The 24,691-nt window shown below is 36.7% G+C and overlaps 2 protein-coding genes across 4 annotated transcripts in view; one reads left to right on the plus strand and one right to left on the minus strand.

Annotated features, from left to right (window-relative positions):
- DNAJC2 (DnaJ heat shock protein family (Hsp40) member C2) overlaps positions 1–698 on the plus strand; it is a 35,572-nt gene extending 34,874 nt beyond the window's left edge. For both annotated transcript variants that reach the window (XM_081147158.1, XM_081147159.1), the window contains exons 16-17: positions 219–373; positions 608–698. In XM_081147158.1, coding sequence (XP_081003284.1) covers positions 219–373; positions 608–682 — 230 coding nt within the window. In that variant the 3' untranslated portion in view covers positions 683–698. The remainder of the gene's footprint in view (positions 1–218; positions 374–607) is intronic.
- Positions 370–16,418, minus strand: PMPCB (peptidase, mitochondrial processing subunit beta). 2 transcript variants are annotated; one of them, XM_081147160.1, is made up of 13 exons: positions 16,287–16,418; positions 15,083–15,223; positions 14,247–14,333; positions 13,738–13,867; positions 8,141–8,339; positions 7,684–7,763; positions 4,459–4,571; positions 3,464–3,607; positions 2,481–2,641; positions 1,518–1,603; positions 1,350–1,438; positions 1,138–1,213; positions 370–1,048 (listed from the first exon to the last, which is right to left on the minus strand). In XM_081147160.1, exons 1-13 carry the CDS (start codon positions 16,380–16,382, stop codon positions 984–986), a joined length of 1,467 nt encoding a protein of 488 aa, XP_081003286.1. In that variant the 5' UTR covers positions 16,383–16,418; the 3' UTR covers positions 370–983. The 2 variants fall into 2 exon arrangements, with proteins under 2 accessions (XP_081003286.1, XP_081003287.1); XM_081147161.1 differs by lacking the exon at positions 16,287–16,418 and adding an exon at positions 15,795–15,957.
- Between the last annotated feature and the right edge of the window lie 8,273 nt (positions 16,419–24,691).

Here is a 24,691-nt window from a genome sequence, read left to right on the forward strand (position 1 = left end):
TCTCCCTTCCTCTCTAAAATCAATTAAAAAAAGCCTTTGAGATATTTTCCTGGGATGTGAGCTATCTAAAATGTTTTCTCCCTTTATGTGTCTCATCTCTAAAAATTTAAAATTACACATGACAGATTTGAATGGGCACTTACCAAGATACCTATGCACCAAAAGACTCATTGGAAAGGTGTTCCAAGACATTTTTCTATAACAAATTTTTCTCACAGGCCCATGCACAGATTTCACCCCTTGGACAACAGAAGAACAGAAGCTTCTGGAACAAGCCTTGAAAACATACCCAGTAAATACACCTGAAAGATGGGAAAAAATAGCAGAAGCAGTGCCTGGCAGGACAAAGAAGGACTGCATGAAACGATATAAGGTTGTAGATGTTTTGAGTTTATAGATTTTTACTTATTTCAATACCACAGTAGTTGTGGGCCAAAATTACAAAGACATGACCAATCTCAGAAACTTTCAGAGCTCTGAGAGTTAGTAAAATCAACCTTTCAGTAGTATCTTTAATTATAGATTTATCCAATTTGAATGTTTTCCATATTTATCCCAAACACTAGAAACGTGTACCAGTTCTAAATAACACCTTCTCCCTTCCTAGGAACTTGTCGAGATGGTAAAAGCAAAGAAAGCTGCTCAAGAGCAAGTACTGAATGCGAGTAGAGCCAAGAAATGACTTAAGACAATCTTTGTTGTGTGTGCATTTTTATAATAAAACTGAAAATACCTTACAAATTTTCATTCTTAAAATTATACTTATGGTGAAATTTTGAAAGTACGCCATTCAAACATAATTTCTCAAGAGATCTACCATTCGCTTTGGTAGTCTTATCCTTTTAAAGTCTTGCAGTATTTCATTCAAATTTCCAAGTATGTATGTTCACTTTTTTTTTCTTTGGGGATTGATAGCTTAAAACTTGCCAGTCTCTGTTAGTTTTATAAATATATATGTTCAAAATATTTTGATTAGGAGCATTTTAATCACGAAGCCAGCACATGTTACTGCGAATCCTGTTAAAATCTGGTAGTTGCTCAATGGGACCTAAGGATTAAAAGAAAAGAAAGTTAAAACTGACTAAAAGGAAAGTACTTAGCCAACTTTCTACATAGGAGAAAAGTGGCCAGGCTTACCAACAGCAGCAATAGCTGGACTCTTATCATAAATATATTTGGTACATACTTCTCGAATTGTCTCAGCATTCACAGCCTGAAATAGAGAAGATACTAGCATTCAGAACTTTTTGTAGTAAAGACAAATTCTATACCTGGAATGATAAACATTTTTAGCTTTTGTAATAAGAATACCTTTACACAAGACCCAGTAGTAAGAAAGAACAACTTACATCAACTCTTGCTTCAAGCTCAGGGATGGGAATTCTTCTATTATAGCATAACATTTGCCTTCCAATATCTTCACAAATTGGAGTGGAACCTGTTTAAAGAGAAAAAAAAGCTAAGCACTGTAATATATATCAACCATATGAAAATAGAACTTACATTTTTATTCTTACCATCGAGTTGCAACAACATGTTTGTTTTCAGAAGGTTTTTGGCTCGTGCAACTTCACTTTCAGTGACTCTTGTACAGAGTCGTATCCTAAAAACCAATTGGAAAAATCAAAATGTCAAGTAGTTTGGGTATGTTTTATGTTAACCTAAAGAAAGACATGATGCTATATTCTATGTATTATATTACAACCTGACTTCAACTTATAAAAAAAACTTGGAATTACTAATGATCCCAATAGCTCAGCAAAAGCTAATCTATTACTGATTGTTTTCCTGTAATTGTTAATTTCTGAAAATAGTATGACTGGCAGACAGAGGTTTAGTACAATATAAAAACAGGATAACCACATTTTGAGAAATGCTGTAACGATTTGGAGTCTTCATGAATCCCCATCTGCTAGGCTCTGGTATGCTAGAGGATATGCTAGAGGATAAGTCAGTTTCTTGGGTAATTAGTTTCTCAAAAGAATCCAGTTCAATTTAACTTGAACCTGACACTTAATAACTATATCCCAGTCAATTAGATTTAGATAGATGTAAGCCATTTAAGAATGGTGGAGAAAAGGAAATGGAGGAAAGTTTTCCAAGAAGCTGTGGGCCTTTCTGCCTCTATCTCAAGGTACTAGTTTTGACTACAAAACACTACATTTTTCTTTGAGCAATGGCAACTTCAGATTCATTTTTATAACATTTAGAGATATTTTCCAAACTTCTAGTTGGCATTTAAACATTTTAAACTTTTAGGATCTCCTTTCTAAAGTAATCTTAAAGTATTTTTGATGCTGAAATCAGTTCAACTTCACATAAGACTTAGAAGAAACATTTATGATCTTTAACAACATGGCTGCTACTAGTCTTGTGCTTTTGATTAAATGCTAATAACATCACCATCAGAAAATAATCACCATCAACAGCGTATAAAGCAAACTAGGCTAAAACGTGAATTCTGGGCAAGATTTTCTCACCATTCTTTTTGAACAACATGTAGCATGTCTGCAATAGTGGCTGGTTCACAAACCATATAGATTCCCCATAATCCTGTATCTGTGTAGGAAGTGTTGAAAGACTGGAAGCTGTGGCAGAGGTTGCCATGACAGGTGAGCTGGGCCAGCTTGCTAGATAAGTTCTGTAAGGAAAAAAAAATTGTCCAAGAGAACTGTAGGTATACGTGTCCAAATTACAAGAAAGAATAATGAGATATGAGGCAAATAGTGAATGCCCTAAGAGGCTGAGTTTCTCAGTTTTATCCATCAACACCAATCAAATAATAAATTTAAAATTCAATGAGACCAAGAATTATACTTATCTCACCAGCCCAATGTATCCCCAGAGAAAGTCATAATGTAAAAAGCAATGAATCCCTATAATTAACATAATTACACTCACTTCTAAAACAATACATTGTTGTTATCAACCCAATCTGTAGGGTTCTTAGCTATATGGGCTTCAAGACTTTAAATTATACTGCATGTGAAACCTAAGATATAAAATGTATTTTGTTGAAATCTTTGAGTACAAATATACTCAATTTTGAAGCAATTTCAGACTTACAAAAGTTACAAAAACAGTAAAAAGAATTCCCTTTATCCAAATTACATAACAATTCTTATATTACCATGTTTATCATTTTTAACATATTTTTTCAACTATTTGACAGTACATTGCAGATGTGATGCTTTTTATCCCTAAATACTTTTTAGTGGGACTTATGAAAAACAAGAAAATTTAACTTCACAGTAATTACTAAAATAAGGATATAACATTGATATAGTATTATTAACAACTTCTTCTATCCTTATTCATCATCCCACTAATAAACTTTATGGCAAAAGAAAAAAAAAATTCTGGCCCAGGATGCAATCAAGATCAATCTGTATTTTAATGGTCAAAATTCATAGTACAGAGTTCTGTCTTGTCATTATGGAAAAAGACTTTTAAAATCACTTACCATTCCTCCTCCAAAAGAGCGATCCCAGTTGCCAATCAGTGTGTTTGCAACCATGAGACAGATTGTATCTGGATGTGCCCAACCAACAGCTTCAACAGCTATTGCAAGGTGTGCCAAAGGCATCTTGTCATCTCTGACTCGAATCTAGTTAAGAAAAAGAAAACAAAACGTAGTGAAGATTACCACTATATAACACACTTAACAAGAAAAACAAATTCACCAGTCCCGTTAATTGCAAAGTTAAAATGCTTACCATGACTCTTATTTTGTTTTAAACTATTAGGCCTCATTACATTGTACAGTCTAAACTAGAAGAATTTCTTAAGTTAGGGAAAGAAGACTTTTACCAAAATGTCTCCAATTAAAACACTACAGACATAGCCACTAGATGATTACCTGGTAAAAGAGGACTGCATTATTTCACTGGTAGAAATCAATCTTTTGTGTTTGTTGATCAGAATTTTTTTATCTAAATTTAAGCTAATATTGTACTGCCAATGCTATAATTCTATGTAACTGCCAACATGAGGCCTCCTTCCAGACACTACTTTGAGCATCATTCCTAATGAGGCTTAAAGCTATAGCTGACAAAGCAGCAGATTCTCTGCAGGTTCTGGCTCTATGGGCAGAAGAAAGCACTTAGCCAAGAGTAAAGCTAATGTGAAAGTAAAAATTTGGGATGTTTTTAAAATAAAAGACTACTTTTATACCTTACAATATGTAAACGGGTATCTAGCCAAAGAAAAGCACAAAAAGACCAAATTATAACACTGCCCTTAAAACTCTGCTTAGGAAAAATAGATGGTTAAATAACATGGAACTGGAAGGAATATAAGCAGATGAGCCCATCCTCTTTCCTTTTTCTGTGTTTCAGTTTAAGCCTTTGGTTTCCTCCATTTTACTCCTGTTAAAAACATGCACATTTTGTAAAGTCATTCTTAAATACAGCATAAGAAACTCTGAGGGGTAACTACTACTTAGGAGGCTTGCCCTACCTCACTTCCTGTGAATTTGCAGGGAGGCAGAGCTGGTATTTCTCCTTTGTGTGTGGACAAAGAGTCACCAAAATGAAACTTTGCTAACTCAAGCAGTTCATCATGGGAAACTCCTAAATTAAAGAAAAATATTTCACATATCTAGCAGCAGTACAATCTAAAGCAGACAATAAACTGGCAATACTTCAGTTTACAATAACTCGAGGTAATCTGACATAGATTACACATGAACTATTTGCCTCACTTAACCATTTAAGAGTAACTTCATACAGCACACTTTTTTCCTTTGTTGTTGTTATAAAGATTTTGGTTGCACAGCTTTGTCATTCTATAGAGCAATTGACAGTTTTCATCAAAATACCTATGGATTCACAGGAAAAGATAATGAGACAGTTTGAAAATACCACATATCCCATACAAAATGACTTTTTAAATTTTCTAAAGTGGAGAAGAATATGAGCTCTAATGCTTAAAGAAAGCTGGATACACAGATATGCTTTTCTCTGAGCTCTGCTATCAGAATTCAGGAACAAAATAATTTCATCTAAATTTCGGAATAAATCCCTAGCTCTCCAAACACTTATTACTTGCTATCCAAAACTTAAGAATTACTTAGATTCTATACCCCTTACTATCCAAATGTGGGACCCTAACAGATTCAATCTTAGAGAAGGATTCTTAAACACAAATGTAAACTTAGAAAACAAATTTAGGCATGTGCAAGTGGATTAAAAAATATTGCCACGAAATTTCTTTAAGTAAAACATTCTATTAAAATATAAAAGCACAACTTACACCCATATTTTCCAAACAAATCTGTGGTATAAGATAAGGCAGTACATGCTTGTACATTTTCAGAATCCCTATATAGGAGAACCACCTTGGATACCAATCCAGAGGGTAACAAAAGAAGGAAAATCCTCGTGGTACAAGAATGACAAGCAGAGACTGAAAAACGATGAACATGCACACAGTTCTCAGCACCTGATGACAACTGCTTCCACTGTTTTCTTACCTTCATCTGTAGCCCTCCTGGTTGGATGTTCAGAGACTCAGCTGCTCCAACACCAACTCTACTTACCTCTATCCAAAAGGCAGGAGAGCCAATAATTTTTTTTTAAAGAAGCCAAGGTCTGACTTATTTCACTGAATTCAAGATGCCATTGTTTACAAGGCACATCATTAATATATCAGTAAGACAAAAGGCTAATTAAGACAAGCCATTAACTATAAGTAATGTCAAAATGGACTCATAAACTACAATAAAACCCGTTGTGTTCATATGCCACCACCAATGGCAGAGACATTCCAGACAGTTTGGTTGCTGAGGTCTCACCTAACCAACAGTCTTCCCGTTTCCCAAGAGAATTTTGAAGCACACTGCTTGCCATACAAAGGTAACATAATTTAGCTGAGAGCCACAATGAATAACATGTTTGAGATATTTAACCCTCCTTTTCATCTCCATTATTTCCAAGTAAGAAGTCTATCCACAACAACTAGAATTTTAATTTACTGTCACTTCTAATGGGAGAAAAAATTAAATATTTATACTCCATCTATCTTCACTTTGCCCTAAAGAGAAAGAGAGAAAAAACTAGAAACCAATAAAATGCACTATTTGCCTAAATTCAGACTGCCAGGAAATCTAACAGAATCTAATGTGAATTTTCTTATTCACTGGCTTCAAACATGTCCCCAAAGAAGCTATGTCCTAGTGCCGGCCACTTGCATGTTTGTATTCCCATTAAACATTCTCATGGTTCCCTATGTACTTCCCCTTCTCAGTAATTAGTGTTACCGAAAGAATGAGCAAATGAAAGAAAGAACATAACATATCCATTCCATGACCAAGGATGAAGCTGGTTCTCAAGAAATAATTTAAAATCTCAAAAGATTCCCAAACTGTAGAGCACTATCTTCCAAGTGTCATTGTCTCCCAGTTTACTCATGCCCTTCTTTTGCAAGTAAATTCCATTATGTATGTACACTTATGTGTACATCAGAGAGTTTATACATTTTTCTATTAAAAAACTCTAAGGAAGATCGAGGGAAAGTCTGGTTCCCCTTACACAACACAGTAAACAATATGCTCTGTAAATACTCTTAGGACATCCCCCAACAGGATCAAACTAATAACCACATCACTGTTTAAAAGTACAGTAAACCCTCGATTTTGCATACCTCAATTTAACAGACTTCAGATTTAATGGACAATATTTCTGGTAAGTCATATGTGAAAATTAACACCCTGTTAATTTTAAAATGCTTTTAACAAAGATTTGCATACAATTAACAGGTTATTTCTTGTTATTAATTCAAGTACTTTTAACAAATTTTAGCAAATAGGCCATATGTTGGAAAAAACTAGTAATTTCGCTGACACATATAAATATTACACATCTACAACTACAGTCTACATATTTAAATCCAAGAATCACTGCTCATAAACAATGTTTGGCAAATGATTAGCGTAATCACACTGCATCAGGAGGAGTAACTGGTTTTGTCGTCACATGGTGTGACTTTCTGCAGTTGTTTTTTTTTTCCATTTATCTTTATTGTTGCAAGTATTACAGATGTCCCCTTTTTTCCCCATTGACCCCTTCTACACTGCACCCACACCCTGCCCCAGGCCTTCACCACACTACTGTCTGTGTCCAAGGGTTATGCATATATGCATATAAATTCTTTGGTTAATCTCACCCCACCCACGCATCCCCACCTTCCCTCTGAAATTCATCAGTCTGTTCCATGCTTCTATGTCACTGAATCTATTTTGTTCGTCAGTTTATTATGTTCTTTAGATTTCACATCTAAGTGAGATCATGTGATATTTGTCTTTCTCTGCCTGGCTTATTTTTAGCACAAGTGAGCCAATGTTCTCACATGTGCTAAGCCACACCCCAGCTGTGTGCATTTGTTTACCTGCAGTGACTGGTGAATGCACACACTTACTACACCTATTCAGTATAAATTTAAAATTACAGTAATACATATAAAAAACTTTTCTGTGAAATTAAACTTTTCATATATAATTTTAATTACACAAACGTGTCTACATAAGTAAAAATAGGTAAATGAACTAATTTGTCAATTTTTTAACAGACACACTGGGAAAACCTACTTAATTACATAATGGACTTTCGGCTATTAGACACCCCCTCGCCCAAATTAGTCCATTACATGGAGGTTTTACTGTAATAGAAATATAAATCGACTAACCTCCAGCAGCAGCAAGTACTATCCTTGGCCCCTTATAATGTGTGGTTATATAATCCACTAAGTCCTTACGATTTATAGATCTGTAAAATGGAGTAAGAAAAGCAATATTAAAAGGAAATTAAAAAGCACAGATCGTCACATAACATACCTAAAATTAAATTAGACCTTAAAGGAAATCTAAGTTAAATACAGTCAGAAAACGGATATTGGCAACAAGTATCAAAGAATTTCAACTTTTTTATATCAAGAAAAAAGATTTTTATACCATCACTTGTTTTTTCCATAAGTAGTTAGGAGCTCAGACACCTGGGAGTTAGGTGGGGCTAAAGTATAGCTAACTACAGTTTCATTCAGATTATCAGGGGAGAAGGGGAATTACTTTCTGAATGTTTATGAATGTTAATTTTCACAATTTGCAAGTTTTTCTCAAAAAACAAAATATGAAAATTATACCTACTTAATATTTTCAGTTGGTCCCAAAATTGTCCGTCCAAGTGCAGTATTTTGATAAGCTGTGGCATGAAGATAATCAAAAACAACTTCTTGTAAGTTGGTTTCAACTTCCTGCATCTCTCTAAGGATTACTCCACGTTCACGTTCAATCTCTGCTTCTCCCAATGTGCTATTTTGTATTATATCAGCAAGAATTTCTACAGCTAATTGAAAATAAAACATAAGAAACACTAAGGATCTTAATTTTCACTAGTAAAATCTAGTAAACTAGCACCAGAAACCATGATACTGACCATCACTCAATACTGACTAAATACTTAAACTGAAAAGAAACAAATTTTTCTATACACTTGATATATCTAAAACGGGTGGGGAACATCCAGCCCTCAGGCTGTATACAGCCCAAGAAATCATTTGGTCTGGCTCTGCCAAGGTAACCACAGGCAGGACTTGAAACTGAATAAATCTAGGAGCTTTTTTCATAGCTAATTTTTAAGTTGATAATTTTGTATGGCCCCCAAATGATGTTATAAATATCCAAATGGCCCTTGGCAGAAAAAAGATTCCCCACCCCTGATGTAAAAGGACAATATTAAAAATTTTTAAATGTAAAATATACCCTGTGGTATAGAAAAGCTTAAGAGAAAATTCCTAAATCTGCCAGAGGTCCCACAACACTTAATGACTCTACCTACAACCACTTCAAAAATGTCATGGACATCTGCATATGTGTAAATTATATGAAAATTACAAAGTAGAAAATTAGCCATATTAGTCAGAATATCTAAGTATGTACAGAGAGTTCATACCACTTAAGTATTTACTATCCAAGTTCCCACAGCAATGAGGCTGCTACATAAACAAGCCAAAAATCATCATAATCTAAAATATGGCCCCAATGAACCATTTACAGAATTAGTGTCCTCGCAAATATCCTTCCCCACTTAACTTAATGCCCGTGTCTATTTCCCACCCATCTGGTCAATGTTGGCTAAATTCTTACCATTACCAAAGTCACTGATAAATGATGATCTAACAGAGCTGCAGCAGTTAACATTTGATGATAGGGTGCCAAGAGATACACATGACTATCAAAGGATTAAAAGTGACCCTGGGGAAAAACTGGTGGTATCCTCAAATATTTATACAAGAATAGCCCTAATTTGCAAATAGCAAAAAATGAACTGAAGGATATCATACCATGCTATTAAGCAATTTTATCAGAAAAGTTACGTATCTCTTCAAAAAAGAGAAACCTAATCTATTCTTGAAGAATTAGTATGTAGTTGCAATCACAATCTAAATTTTAGTAAATATAAAACAGAGGTATAATTTTAGTTCTTTTTTTTAACTCTATTATAAACTTCTGTTGTTTTAAGTTCACTTTAAGAGGCTTTGTCTCAGACGAAATTATGTTCAAATACTAAGTACTCCCTGTAATTACCTCTATAAACTGCCCAAAATGGCAAAACATATTGCTGGAGTAAGCTGAGGCTAAGATCATGACCAAAGGGAAAAAATTATCTATAAAAACAAAATCCATTTGTCCAGACAAGAGAAACAGAGGCCAAGATGGGTGAAGAGCCCAAAGTCAGACAAGTAACCCTCCTTTTACATGGGACTGGTAGTTTAGACTGGTACTTGCTGCACAGTATTTATGATTTAATCACAATCTTCCTTATTTCTTTTGAATGTATATTTAATATTATATATGTTAGTATAATAGTACATGTATTTAATTTACAAATATACCTATATTGAGAATGTATGATCAAGTCTCTTTCTGCTAAGGATGGGTGAACATGAAAGTCAAAATAAACATCTAATTATTACCTCATACAGGAGGCTTCACCGGACTAAGGGCATAAAAACTCAAGCAAACCCCCAAAGAGGGAGCTGCTTCAGAAAGCACTTCCAATCTGAATTCTTCAAAGAGCCCATCTGCTTTTCCAATCCCACTTGCAGGAGCTGTCCTTCTCAGCCAGAAGCCAGGGAGGAAAAAAAGTCTCCCACCTTCTCTCTTCCTTTCTCTAGACCCATTTTGTTTTCCCTCCAGTTCTTTGTGTAAAAAAAAAAAAATAGAGGGACAGGCTAAAAGGAACAACCCTTTCAAGTAGCCTGGCCTAGCCCTTTGTTCTTAGTCTCTAGGAAGTCCTGGGGCAAAACTGGTTTCTAAGGAAATCATTAAAAACCTTACCTATGATTTGTGCAATTCAAACCAACACACCATCCATTTTTGTCATTTTTATTGGTTTTGTGCAGAAGTTAAGCTACCATGCAGGTATCTGCAGGTGGTCCGTTTTTTGTTATGTGTTGTTTTGACAAAGCAACCTGGCATACTGAATCTGAGTGAGAAGACATGTAAACCACTTACTAGCTATATAATCCTGGGCAAGGTAGAGTCCAGACCTCAATTTCTACAATTGCAAAGTGAAGACACCTACTTCATTCACTGGCTTCAAACACATGATAACCATGCAGATCAAGTACAATAATATGTACACACTTGTGTAAAGTCTCATTCAAATATCATTAATAAAAGCCTATTAGTAGGAATCCAAAACCCTAAAGTAATAAAATTAACTACAACTACACAGACCCTTAAACATTAATAATTTCACCAGTTAGCACTAAAACTGCTAAATTTTGTTTCTAATTCTATCACTGGGAAAATGTTTTATGTAATAAAACATTTCTTTTAAGGAATTCAAAACAATCCAGCCAGCATGGCTCAGTGGTTGAGCATTGACCTATGATCCAGGAGACTGAGGTTTGATTCCCCGTCAGGACACATGTCCAGGTTGCAGGCTGGATCCCCAGCAGGGGGCATGCAGGAGGCAGCCGATCAATGATTCTCATCATTGATGTTTCTCTCTCTCTCCCCTCTCCCTTCCTCCTTCTGAAATCAATAAAAATATGTTTAAAAAAACAAAAGAAATTCAAAACACCCTAGTAGCATGGTAACTACAACAAAGTGGTATGCTATGCTGTCAGAATAATTATTTCACTTCCACAAAGTAAAAATAAAATATATTTTATTGTTATAAAAATAACCAATAACTGAAAAGTGAACACCTGCTTATTTTGCTCTTGACCAAGAGGTTCTGTAGCAAACAAGGAATAAAAAATATGCTCCTAGTCAGAGCAAGAAATAAAAGGGATCCAAGTTAGAAGGGAATAGTAAAATTGTCACTATTTAGAGATAACATGATATTTTATATGGAAAACCTTAAAGACTCCATCAAAAAACTGTTAGAACTAATAAATTTAATAAAGTTGAAGGATACAAAATTAACACTCAAGAATCTGTTACATTTCTATACTCTAATAACAAACTATCAGAAAGAAAAATTAAGAAAATCTCATTTACAACTGCTTCAAAAAGAATTTTGTACCTAGGAATACTTTAACCAAGGAAGTAAAAGACCTATGCACTGAAAACTGAGACACTGATGAAAGAAAATTGAAGACACAAATAAATGGAAAGATATTCTGTGTTCATAGACTGGAAAAATTAATATTGTTAAAATGTTCATCTACCCAAAGCAATATACAATTCAGTGCAATCGCTATCAAAATTCCAATGGCATTTTTCACAGAAATAGAACAATCAATCCTAAAATTTGTATGTAACCACAAAAGACCCAAATAGTCAAAGCAATCTTGAGAAAGAACAACAAAGCTGGAGGCAACAAGCTCCCTGACTTCAAACTATTACAAAGCTACAGTAATTGAAAGTTTGGTGTTGACATAAAAACAGACATAGATCAATGGAATAAAATAGAGGGCCCAGAAATAAGCTCATGTTTATATGGGCAAGTAATCTAAAACAAAGGAGCCAAGGATATACAACAGGGAAAGGACAATCTCTTCAATAAATGGTGTTGGGAAAATTGGACAGATACATAAAAAAGAATGAAACTAGACCACTCTCTTACATCATATACAAAAATCAACTCAAAATGGATTAAAGACTTAAACATAAGACCTGAAAAAACTCCTAGAAGAAAACACTGGCAGTAAGTTCCTTGACATAGGTCTTGGTGATAATTTTTTTAATCTGCCACCAAAAGCAACAAAAACAAAAATAACACGTGGGACTACCTCTAAAAATCTTCTGCACAACAAAGGAAACCATCAACAAAAGGCAACCTACTGAATGAGAGAGGAAAAATCTGTAAATCATGTATCTGATAAGGGACTAATATCCAAAATACATAAAACTCATACAACTCTATAGCAGAAAAACAATCTAATTAAAAATTGGACCAAAGATCTGAATATACATTTTTCCAAAGAAGTCATACAAATTGCTAATGGGTATAAGAAAAGATGCTCCACATCACTAATCAGGGAAATGCACATCAAAACCACAATGGTATCACCTCATACCTGTTAGAACAGTTACCATCAAAAAGACAAGAAATAGCAAGTGATAGTAGGAATGTAAATTGGTGCAGCCACTGTGGAAACAGTATGGCAGTTCCTCAAAGTATTAAAAATAGAACTATCATATGATCCAGCAATTCTACTTCTGGGTGTTCACCCAAAGAAAAGGAGAACACTAACTCATAAAGACATATGCACCCTCATGTGCACTGCCACATTTTTTACAATTGCCAAGGTATGGAAACAACCTGTCAATCAAGGAGTGAATGAATTATTCAACCATAAAAAAGAAGCAAATCTTGCCATTTGCAACAACATGGATGAACCTAGAGGACATTATGCTAAGTGAAATAAGTCAGACAGAAAAAGACAAATACCACACGACCTCTCTTATATGCAAAATCCAAAAAAACCCTCAAAATCCTGGGCTCATAGATACAGAGAACAGATTGGTGGTTGCCAGAAGTGGAGAGTGGGAGAGATGGTTGAACTATTTTTTGTTTTTAGTTTAAAATGACTAAAAAAAGAAATTAATGGAAAGAAAGGTCAGAAAGAACCACACTCCAGGATGAGAATCTAGAATGTACAAATACAATAAAGAAGTAAGCAAGTTTTGCCCTGGCCAGGTGGCTCGGTTAGAGCATCATCCTGCAAACCAAAAGGCTGCAGGTTCAATTCCTGGTCAGGGTACATACCTAGGTTGTGGGTTCGATCCCCAGTTGGGACACATATGGTAGGCAACTGATTGATGTTTCTCTCACATCGATGTCTCTCTCTCTAAAAATCAGTGAAAACATATCCTCCAGTGAGGATGAAAAAAAAAAGAAGTTTTGTTTAAAATACAAAGTCCAGCAATCAGTAGATATAAAACCTGTTCAGGTGTATAGAAATAAAAAATTCAGATAACAGGGTAAAGTGAGAGGGGTAAAAAACAGTAGGCAGTAATAAATAAATAAATACAAACAAAATTATTTCACTACACAGGTATGGCTCTGGAGGAAGTATTTTTGAATCAAGCATTAGGGCCTGGTTTACACAAGTCTTGAGCCTAAAAATATTTGATATCATTTGTCCTATTGGGAGAAAAATAAAATAAAAATATTTTTTACATTTCTGGGGGTTACCCTTTCACAACAGACATAATAAAAACAGTACTAAATTGTCTTAACTCTTGTGAAAATTATACATCTCCAGTATAAATAACAACAATACCTCTTGGCAAATCTTTAGAAAATGCTTTGGCATAATATACAGTCTGCTCTCTGGAGGTATAGGCATTGAGATGAGCACCCATGTTTTCAATCTCAAGTTCCAGATCTAACTGGGATCTCTTTTTGGTGCCCTGAAATAAAAGAAGGGGGAAAATATTATGATACCTTCCTTTATCCCCTATCTGCTCTAAACATTTCAGACAATGAGTATGAGAACATAAGCCTATGTCAGTTTCACACAAGGACCAAATTCGGTTTCAAAAGTACATTAGGCTTCAGAAATCGTGATATATTTTCAGATAACCCTTACGTCCCAGAGAAAATCCTTGCTTCAACTCTACAGAGCAATTATAAGTAATTATTTTAGATAATTATTCTGGAAAAAAGAAAAGATTTTTAAAATAAAACATGCTATACTGTTGAAGTCGTTTTTCCTGCCTTAGAATGAAATGTTGTGCTTACTGTCTCTTAAAAAAAATACATTTTTATAAAGTATGTCTGATAACTTGCCTTGAAAGCCATATGCTCCAGAAAGTGAGCTGTTCCATTATTCTTCTCATTTTCATATCGACTCCCAGCATCAATCCAGAGCCCAACCTTAATGCAACCAAGGAACAATTAAGTAAGCAATTAAGAATCATTTTCTTTCTTTGGGGGAAATGGTAGTGGGGATGAGGGAGAAGGTTCCTTCCTTTTTCTGACAAATGCTTCTAGTCCTAACACTGAAGTTTTCTTGCCTTAAGTGGATTGATAGTATATTCCTATGAACTATGAAATTTAAAAATTTTGGTCATCCAGACTGCTGGATGCTTCACAGAGAACCCAGATTCTTAGTCCAACTTGTGCTACAGCCATTAACAACTACAGTATAAAGAACATCAGAGACTGTCAAATATCGGTTCGAATCCTGGCTCTGTCATGTATTAGCTGTGTGACCTAGGACAAAACCATTTAACTTGTCTAAACTTGTTCCTCAACTATAAAAAGGATGATTATGTCTAATAGAAAGAACTGTTTTAAAGATCAAATAAAATATAGTATGTACAAACAGCTGGCACAGAGTAGCCCAGCAAATATAACTCTTTCATTACTATCAACATTACCAACAATAAATAATATAATAATAGGCTACAAAAAACAGATGTAGACACTTAAACAAGGTACACATGCACCCAGTATGGAAGTATCACTGGAAGAAAGATTTACAAGTAAGCGTCACCTGTCAAGGCAATGTAACTGCCACTATTTTTCAACTATCAGCCAACTAAAAAAGCTTAGCTTAAAACCAACAATTTGCTCTCTCCTCATGAGGAGTCACTCAAACAGTGGCTGCCTGAATCACTTACTGTGCATGTTGAAAGCCCAGAATCTTCAGAGGCCACTCTGAGTCCATTCTCCAAACGTGTCACTCGTGTTTCAGGAACATTCAGAACAACTTGTGTAGCAGCCTGTGTACTTCTCAATCTGTTCCGTCCAAAATACAATGACTGGTTGGAGTTGGAGGGGTAGGAGGGAAGAACCAAAACACATCATTATTCTGATAGTCACTGTTGATTAAAAACCTAAATCCATCTCAAAGAGGCTCTTTCTATACAGTACTCTTCTATCAACTTTTGTTCCACTGGGACCCACTCCTTTGCCTGGCCTAGGAGCTTTCTTTGGTTCCTTAATTGACCCTCTCCTACAACCAGAAACATGCCTACCAGCATGTCCTTCCCTTTGGAAAAAGGAGCACTTATTATTGTTATCCAGAGAGAAACTTCTTTTATTTCAACACCTCTCACAGAAATGTTTGATAGTCATTAAAAAGGGAACGAGCAGGAGGGGGAAAGCCAAGAAAGGGAGAGTAAAACATAAAAATACTTATACACAACGTAGAAATGAGTTAGGTTTTCACTGCTCGAGAAAAGCAAAATGTTTTGAAAAAGTTCGGAAAAGAGAAGATAGGAAGAAGGGCAGATGCTCAAGGTATCACTGGCTGACAGACTTGCTGACACTGACCGCCAGCCTGTCCGCAGTCTGTCTTTTCCTGTATACATATGCTGAAGTCCCACATACCTTGAAGAAAGTCAGAGGCTCAGAAAAATGCACAGACAAAACTCTCCTTTAGCTACCCTGGTTTGCAGGAAACCCAGCTGAGGATGAAGTTCAGTCTTAGGCAAAACAGGACTTCGGGGAGAGAAACCATCTCACTCTTTCACTTTCGCCCAATTTACTGTGTTTTTAGTAACCAACACGCACTCTTTAAGACGACTCCTCAGTAACCGGCGGTAGAGGGGCTGGTAACCAGGGTCATCCCCCACGTCACCGCAGGTCACGCGCAGCGGGCGACCAAAGCCAGCCCCGCCCCGGCGGGAGTTAGGGTCCCAGGCCCTCCGGTGCCCCGGGGGTCCCCTTCGAGGGGCGGGGCGGGGCGCCCGCCGTCGGGGTGGGCGGCGCTGACGCCCGCGGCCGGGAAGGGCGCTGCGACCCAAGTCCGCCGCGCGGGGTCCCGCCGGAGAGGCCCCCCCCGCTCCCGGGCGGCACCCAGACCAGTGGAAAGCAGCTCACCCTTCCGGCAGCGCCTCCGACCAGGAACCTCTCAGTGAGCCCCCAGAGCCGCGGCCGCGCCGGCAACAACACCGCTCTGGCCGCCACCGCTGCCATCTCTGCTGGGCGCTCGGTGGGTGATGTGCTTCCGGGGTTGTGACCTGAGGCGGGGGCGGAGGGGCAGCCCAGAGGAGAGAGAGGGTGCCACCTCGTGGCCAAAGCGGGAATGACACTCCCGGAAGTGGTCACGGCGGGAATCTTTCTGCGCCTGGTGCTGAGCGGTCTACTGGAAATAATGCATTTGGGAGTCTGTAGAAGCCCCTGTGTCTTCAGTTACTCCTGGCGGCTGTGGCTCAGTTGTTTGAGCACTGTCCCTGCCCTGAAAGGTTTCCAGGTGGATTCTGGTCGGGGCCCATGCCTGGATTGTGGGCTCGATCCAGGTAGGGGGCGGGGCGTGCGGGAGTCAGCCGATGGATGTTTTGCTCCCACATCCATGTTTCTACATCTTCCTCTCCCTTCCTCTCTCTATAAAAGTCAATAAAATATATATTTAAAAAAGATAACCTGGTGCAACATATTATGCCATTGGTGGCTGAAATTGACTGGGAAAAGTGAGATAAGATCCATAACTGACTATCCTGAAAGGAAGCATCTAATGGGAGAGACTGGCTAGTGAGGGCAGGGAAGGATGTATCAGTGTCTACCCCTAATTACTCTTCAACCCTTTACAGTCTGGCTTATTGCATTGCATAGAAATTGGACTTGGTGAGGCCATTAATTGCTGAAAGATGGACACTTTACAGACCTTACTTACAGTTGTATTGGCAGAATTTGACATGACCTCTGAAATTTTCTTATAGCATGTTAGAGGTCCTCCTCCTCCTTCTTCACCTTCTTGGGCAGCTCTTTATTCACAGATCTTTTAAGGAAACTAAAAATAGCAAGCACTGTTCTAACTGTGCTATTGTTATGCTCATTTTACAGATGTAGAAACTGAGGTAAAATAACTGGCCTTAGGTCACAATGCTAATAACAAGCTGCCTGGCTCCAAAGTCTGTGCTCTTAAATAGCATAATAATTTGCCCTAAAGATTGGTATCCCCAGGGTTCTAGACCTAGGCCTCTTCTACTGCACATTGTTCCTGAGGGTTTCCATTTCCACCTAGGGACTTCCCTGTCTAGCCAACTATCCCTTTCCCTTGAGCTCCATGCTCACTTAACCATTCAATTACTAGACAACTACATCTGAATATCCCATTGTCGCCTCAATATCAACTTGTCCAAAATGCAATTCACTGTCTTGCTCCTAAGTCTCTTCCTGTAATAGCCAATGCAAAACAGCCACTGATACCTCCATTCACCCAAACATTCCAACCAGAAACTTGGGTTTCATTCTCAAGTCAAAGTCAAATTAAAACCCCAATGAGATACCATTTTACCTACACTAGAAAGGCTAAAATAAAAAAGTTAGACAATATCAACAATTTTTGAAGATATGGAGAAATAGAACCCTCATGCACTGCCGGGGGGTGGGGAGGAATGTAAATGATACAGCCACTTTTGGAAAGAATCTGGTGTTTATTCAAAAAGTTAAATATAGCCCTGCCCAGTGTGGCTCTCTTGGTTGAATGCTGTCCCATGCACCAAAAGGTCCCTGGTTTCATTCCCAGTCAGGGTACATGACCAGGTTGCAGGCTCAATCCCCAGTAGGGGGCATGCAGGAGGCATGTTTCTCTTACACATGGACGTTTCTCTCTCTCTCTCTCTCTCTCTCTCTCTCTCTCTCTCTCTCTCTCTCTCTCTCTCTCTTTCTCTTTCTCTCTCTCTCTCTCTCCTTTCCTGCCTCTCCAAAATCAATAAAAATATATTTTTTTAAAAAGTTAAACATAGAGTTACTATTTAACCCAGCAATTCCACTCCAAGGTGTTTACCCAAGAGAAATAAAAGCATATATCCACTTGTATACTAATAAGTCGTAATAACCAAAAGTTGGATACATCCCACATGTTCATCAGCAGATTAATGGATAAGTAAAATTTGGTATATCCTTGCAACAGAATATTAATTAGTAATAAAATGAAGAACATATAAATGCAACAACATGGATGAACCTTGAAAACATTATGTTAAGTGAAAGAGGCCAGTATATTCGATGATATATGAAAGACCATATATTTTATGATTCCATTTATATGAAATGGAATAGACAAATCTATAGTAGATTAGTGGTTGTCTAGGGTTGGGGAATATGGGAGGGTTAAAAGTTGACAGTTACTGGGAATGGGGTTTCTTTTTTGAAGTGATTTAAGTGTTCTGAAATTAGTGGTGATGGTGACACAACTTTATGAATATACTGAAAGCTACTGAATGGCATACTTTAAGTGGGTCAATTATATAGCATGTGAACTATATCTCAATACAACTGTTACCAAATATTGGACAAAGGATTTGAATAGATATTCGTCCATAAAAGATATAAAAATGGCCAATAAACACATAAAAAGATGCTCAACATCATTATCCATCAGAAAAATGCAAGTTAAAGCTAATGCTAAGGTACTATTTCACACACACTAAGATGGGTATAATGAAAAAGTCAAACAGTAACAAGTGTTGACAAGAATCTGGAGATATTTCAACCCTTAAAATTGCTAATGGGAACATAAATGATGCAACTGCTGTTGGAAGCAGTTTGGCAACTCCTTACCATTTGACTCAGCAATTCCATTCCTAGGTATATACATGAGAAATGAAAATATATGTCCACACAAAAATCATACACAAATGTTTATCATAGCATTATTCATAATAGCCTAAAAGTGAAAACAACCCAAATGTTCATTAACAAATGAATAAACAAAATGTGGCATATCTGTACAAAGGAATATTATTCAGCAACAAAAAGGAATGAAGTATTGATACATATTACAACATGGATGAATTTTGAAAACATTATGCTATGAGAAAAGCCAATCACAAAAGGCCACATATTATATTTTCCACTTATATGAAATGTCCAGAATAGGAAATCCACAGAGACAGTAGTTTAGTGGTTACTAGGAGCTGGGGGCATGGAGAAATGGTGAATGACTACTAATAGATATGGTTTTATTTTTAGAGGTAATGAAAATTTTCTGAAGTTAGATAGTGGTGATAGTTGTATAACCTTATGAATATACTAAAAACCATTTTATTTTACATTTTAAAGGGGTAATCCTATGGTATATAAATTATATCTCAATAAAAAAAAATGCCCTAGCTGGCATGGCTCAGTGGTTGAGCATCGACCTATAACCCAGGAGATCGAGGTTCCATTCCCAGTCAGGGTACATGCCCAGGTTGTGGGCTCGATCCCCAGTGGGGGGGCATGCAGGAGGCAGCCAATCAATGACTCATCATTGATGTTTCTATCTCTCTCTCCCTCTCCCTTCCTTTCTCTGAAATCAATAAAGACATAATAAAAAAAAATACCCCAAATCTCACCATCCAAAAATTATTGCCATTAATATTATGGTAACGTTCCAGATATCTTTCTATGCATGTATATGACTAGAAAGGTAGATTGAATGGATGGATGAATAAATGGATGGATAGATGGGTGGATAGCTATATTGATTGAGTGTATAATAAATGCTCTTTAAAAGAATGAGATAATACAATAGACACTATGTTTATCAAAAAGTATCTGGATATCTTCCTTTTGTCCCCGTGTTGCAGAATCACCTCCCAAAATTCAGGTTTATGTGCCTGATGCCCTAGTTGGCCAAAACATTGAGACACCGGTGCTTGGAGACAGAGAAAGGTTTATTCGATTTGGCTAAGACAAGAAGACGACAGAACAAAATTTCTCAAATCCAGCTCTCTCAAAAAAGCAAAAGTAGGGAGTTTTTATGCAGCTATGGGAGTTGGGGGGTGGGAGGAGTTCCAGGAAACTCACAGACAACACTTTTTTCACATCAGACTCCTGGGACTCAGCAGCTGGTGACAGAAACCTTGAAAACATTATTTCTGCAAAACAAACTCATAAATTCTCCTTGTGACCCTGAAATTATCTCCTCCTGCTTAACAACGGGGCACACATCAGCAATTTATGACTAGATTCATGAGAACAAAAAGAGTTGAGCAGGAAGAGCGGGTAACATGTGAACAAAGGCCTAATTAAGAATCAAATTATTTTGTTTTAGCTGACAAAAATACTAGGGACATTAAAATCACAAGGGGCTTGGCTATACCCACCCCTCACCTTTATCCATTTTATTCTGTGCTTTAGGATGGTGACCTACATAGATTGCTTGATTCATTGGGCTTCTAGTTGGGTTTAGTCAGTAAAAGCGACCACAGGACACAGCAGGCTGGGGAAGTGACGTGGGTACATTTATTCCTCAGCTTTCTCCCTGGCGGTTGATGCATTTCTCTACGAAGGGCCCAGCCTTCTTCACACAGCTATCCTCTCTCTGTTCAAGCGTCCTTTCCTTTCCCAGCTACCTTTGAGACTAAGTGGATACAGGTCTCAGCTATTGCTACCTCTGCAATACTGTAATCCCCCTCGTTGGTTTCTCTAAACCCTGCCCCTACATTTGTAAATAGTTCCTTTATTAACCCCTCTTCAAATTGATGGGGAACTCAAAGAAGTTAAAAAAAAATTAGCTTTGATTATATGGGTAATAGGCTTGATAATTAATGCATGTAAAAAGTTACTGTTCCAGGAACTATGACTGAACCAATGCAGACTCCGGGAGGCCTGCAAGCAATTCGACCCTTGTGCCCTGGAAGGACTGCAAGCTACCAAGATGGGATCTGACTCTTTGTGCTCCAGGGAGAGAAGGTCCACTGCCCAGGATGCAGATAAAGAATCACTGGTCAGCAGAGGAAGGGATGCTCGGAAAATGACCAGACCGCAGCTTTTATCTGAGTAACCTTTTACCTGATTTCCAAACCCCTTACCTACTTTTGCCTGAATTCCAAACCCTTTCCCTACACTTTTCTTCTCCTCATAAAAAAGGCAGACTTGAGATGAGATGTAAGATGGTCTTTGGGGTACATAACCCGCCATCTTCTCAGATCGCCGGCCATCTGAATAAAGGGCCCACAGAGATTCAATTCTGGTCTCTGCTTATTGGTTCTGGTAGTGACCGGCAGCACAAACACCGACCTTTCCGGTTTCAAAATTACCCCATTTTAACGTGTCAGGAACTAGACTGCTACAACGTTTTAAATTTGTGTTAATCAGTATTAGTATAAATCAGCAGTACATTTAATATTTATTAAATTGTACTAGGATTAAAACTGATTCGATAGCAGTATTATCAATCAGTATTTTATTTTACTTTAATAGAAGAAAAAAGAAATTAAAGTGAAACTGAAGGAATTGTTGAATTTCAAAAACTTCCTTACCACAAAAGATATTATTTCCCAAAAACTACTTTGTTAGAGGTGAAAAGCTATTGTTTAGATTGAAATACATATATTTTTAAACCTTCTCTAAAGATTTTTAAATACATGTTTCAATCTGAACAGAAGCTCTTAACTCTCAGCTTTGAAAGAGAAATGCATTTGAAATTTCACATTTTCTCTGACATCACTCTTTCGTCTTCTGATTTTTGTTAGTCAGATTATTATTTGCATTACTCAAATTTATCCCTCAAAAAATAAAAGAAAAAAATTATCCCATTCATACTCTCTTCTGTAACCATCATTCCCATAATTGTTTGGTACTCATCATAATATTTAAATGGATCAGTGTTTATCACCAGCCCTTTTATGTGACTTCTCTATTACTGAGTTCTTTATGTTCATTAATCTTTTGACCGAATTTTATTGTCAAACAGTTATTGCTATTTTTGTTGTTTTGCATATAACATCATGGGTGCTATATTTCTTTAATTTTTCATGTTTGACAATGTCTGCCTTTGCCTTTTTTATACTTGAATAATATTTTATCTGGGCTGAGTAATCTCAGGTCCCCTTTCATTTTCTCAGAATTTTATAAACATAGCTCCATTATTTTCTTGAATATTTCCTTGGAGAAGTCTGAGGCTAACCACACTTTTTACCAACCTTAAATATGGCTTGCCTTATCTGTTTGAATACATATAAAATTATTTTATTCTTGAAATTTGAGTACTTTTTCTGTCGAGTGATTTTTATCAAGATTTCAAGGAACACCGTGTTCTTTCAATCTGCAGATTCACTTAGTTTTTTAAATTTTTTTAATTTTTATTTTTTATTAATTGATAAATTTTAGAGAGAGAGAGGAAGAGGGAGAGAGAGAGAGAGATTTGTTGTTCCACCTATTCATGAATTCATGGTAGCTTCTTGTATGTGCCCTGATCAGAGATGGAATCCAAAACTTGGCATATCGGGCCATCACTCTAACCAAATGAGCTGCCCAGTCAGGGCCGAGATTCACTTCTTCCTTCATTTTAGGAAAATTCTCTTTGAATAAATCTTCTGGCATTCCACTCAGTGGGTTTTTTTATTCAAGAATAGCTGTTATACTTATGCTAAATTACTTTATCTGTCTTTTATATTTATTAGCATCTCTCTAATTTCTTGAAACTTTGTCATTTTCATATATTTTGTGATTGTCTTGAACTAGAAATAGACCCACATACATTTGCCCAACACATTTTTGGCAAAAATGCAAAAGTGAGTGAATGGTCGAAGGATAGCCTTTTCCACAAATGGTGCTGGAGCAACTGGATATTCCCAGGCTCCCCTCCCTCCAAAAAATGAACTTCAACTTAAACCTCATATGTTATACAGAAATCAATTCAAAATGAGTTATACAGACTTAAGTATAAGTTGTAAAACTACAACTTTTGAAAACACACAGGATAAAATCTGTGACTGTAGGGCTGGGCAAAGTCTGTTAGACTTGACACTGAAAGCATAATCTATAAAAGGAAAAGTGATAAACTGGACTTCATCAATATTAAAAACTTGTGCTCTGTGAAAGACACTGTTAGAGGAAGAAAAGACTAACTACAAGGGGGTGGGGTGGGGGGAAATTGAAGAGGTTAAATATATAGTGATGGAAGGAGACTAGACTTTGCATGGTGAGCACACAATGCAATGTACAGATGATGTATCATAGCATTGTACACTTGAAACATATAATCTTATTAGTGAGTGTCACCCCCATAAATTCATTTTTTTATCAATTTCAGAGAGAGGAAGAGAGAAATATCGATGTGAGAGAGAAACAGCTATCAGTTGCCTCTGGTTGCCATCCGTTGCCTCCCACGTGTGCCCCAACCAGGGATGAAACCCGAAACTCAGGCATGTGCCTTGACTGGGAATGGAACCTGCAACCTTCCAGTGCATGGGACAACTCTCCAACCAACTGAACCACACTGGCCAAGGCTAAATTTAATTTTTTTAAAAAGATGAGCTAAAGACACATAGAGCAATTGATGTACGTTTAGAATATATTTTAAAAACTCTCAAAACAGTGAAAAATAAACAATCCAATTACAAAATGGGCAAAATACATGAACAGGTATTTCCCTGAAGAAAAAAGCACATGAAAAAATGTTCAACACCATTAGCCATTAGAGAAATGTAAATTAAAATCAGAAGATATCACTAGACATGTAGCAGAAGAGCTCAAGTAAAAAATAGCAATAGCACCATACGTTGGTGAGAATGAGGAGAAACAAGGTCTCTTATACATTGCTGGTGGGAATGTAAAATTCCACAGTGGTACAGTCACTGTGGAAAATTGTCTGGCAGGTTTAAAAGAAAATTAAATATGTGCTTACTACACAATCCAGCAATTATACCCTTGGGATTTATCCCAGAGAGATGAAAACATCTATATGAATATTAATAGCAGCTTTATTCATGATAGCCCAAAACTGTGTTACTCAGCACTAAAAAGGAATGCACTCTTGATAAATGCAACAACATGAATTATATCAATCTTAAAAGGTCATGTACTATGATTCCATTTATATAACATTGTTGAAATGACAAACTTATAGAGATAGAAAAGAGATTACTGATTGCCAGGGAATGATGTGGGATGGAGAGGAGGACAGAGAAAAGAAGGAGGTGAGTATGGGTATAAAAAGGTGGCATGAGAGATCCTTGAGGTGATAAAATTATTCTCTATCTTGAATGTGGTGATGGTTACATGAGATAAAATTTCATAGAATTAAACACACACAAATAAATGCATGTAAAACTGGTAAACTCTGAAGAAGGTCAGTGAATTATGTCGATTTCCTAGTTGTGCTTTTGTGTTATAGTTATGCAAGATGTTACCATTCGGATAAAACAGATGGAGGGTACATGAGATCTCTCTGTATTATTTCTTACAAATGCATGTGAATCTACAGTTACTTCAAAATAAAAGGTTGAATTAAAAGAAAAAGTGAGGTTAATATTCCCCCCCCCAATTTTTTTTATTGTGAGAGAAGAAGA

The sequence above is a fragment of the Miniopterus schreibersii genome, assembly GCF_964146895.1.
Source record: "Miniopterus schreibersii genome assembly, chromosome: 9".
In the NCBI taxonomy this organism is placed as follows: Eukaryota; Metazoa; Chordata; class Mammalia; order Chiroptera; family Miniopteridae; genus Miniopterus; species Miniopterus schreibersii.

Coding starts and splice junctions, on each gene's coding strand:
- PMPCB (XM_081147160.1), bottom strand. CDS start 16,382: ATGGCAGCGGTGGCGGCCAGAGCGGTGTTGTTGCCGGCGCGGCCGCGG. Junction 14,334..15,082: donor CTGGGCTTTCAACATGCACA/GTAAGTGATTCA, acceptor GGTTGCATTAAG/GTTGGGCTCTGGATTGATGC. Junction 1,439..1,517: donor CATGTTGTTGCAACTCGATG/GTAAGAATAAAA, acceptor CTCTTTAAACAG/GTTCCACTCCAATTTGTGAA.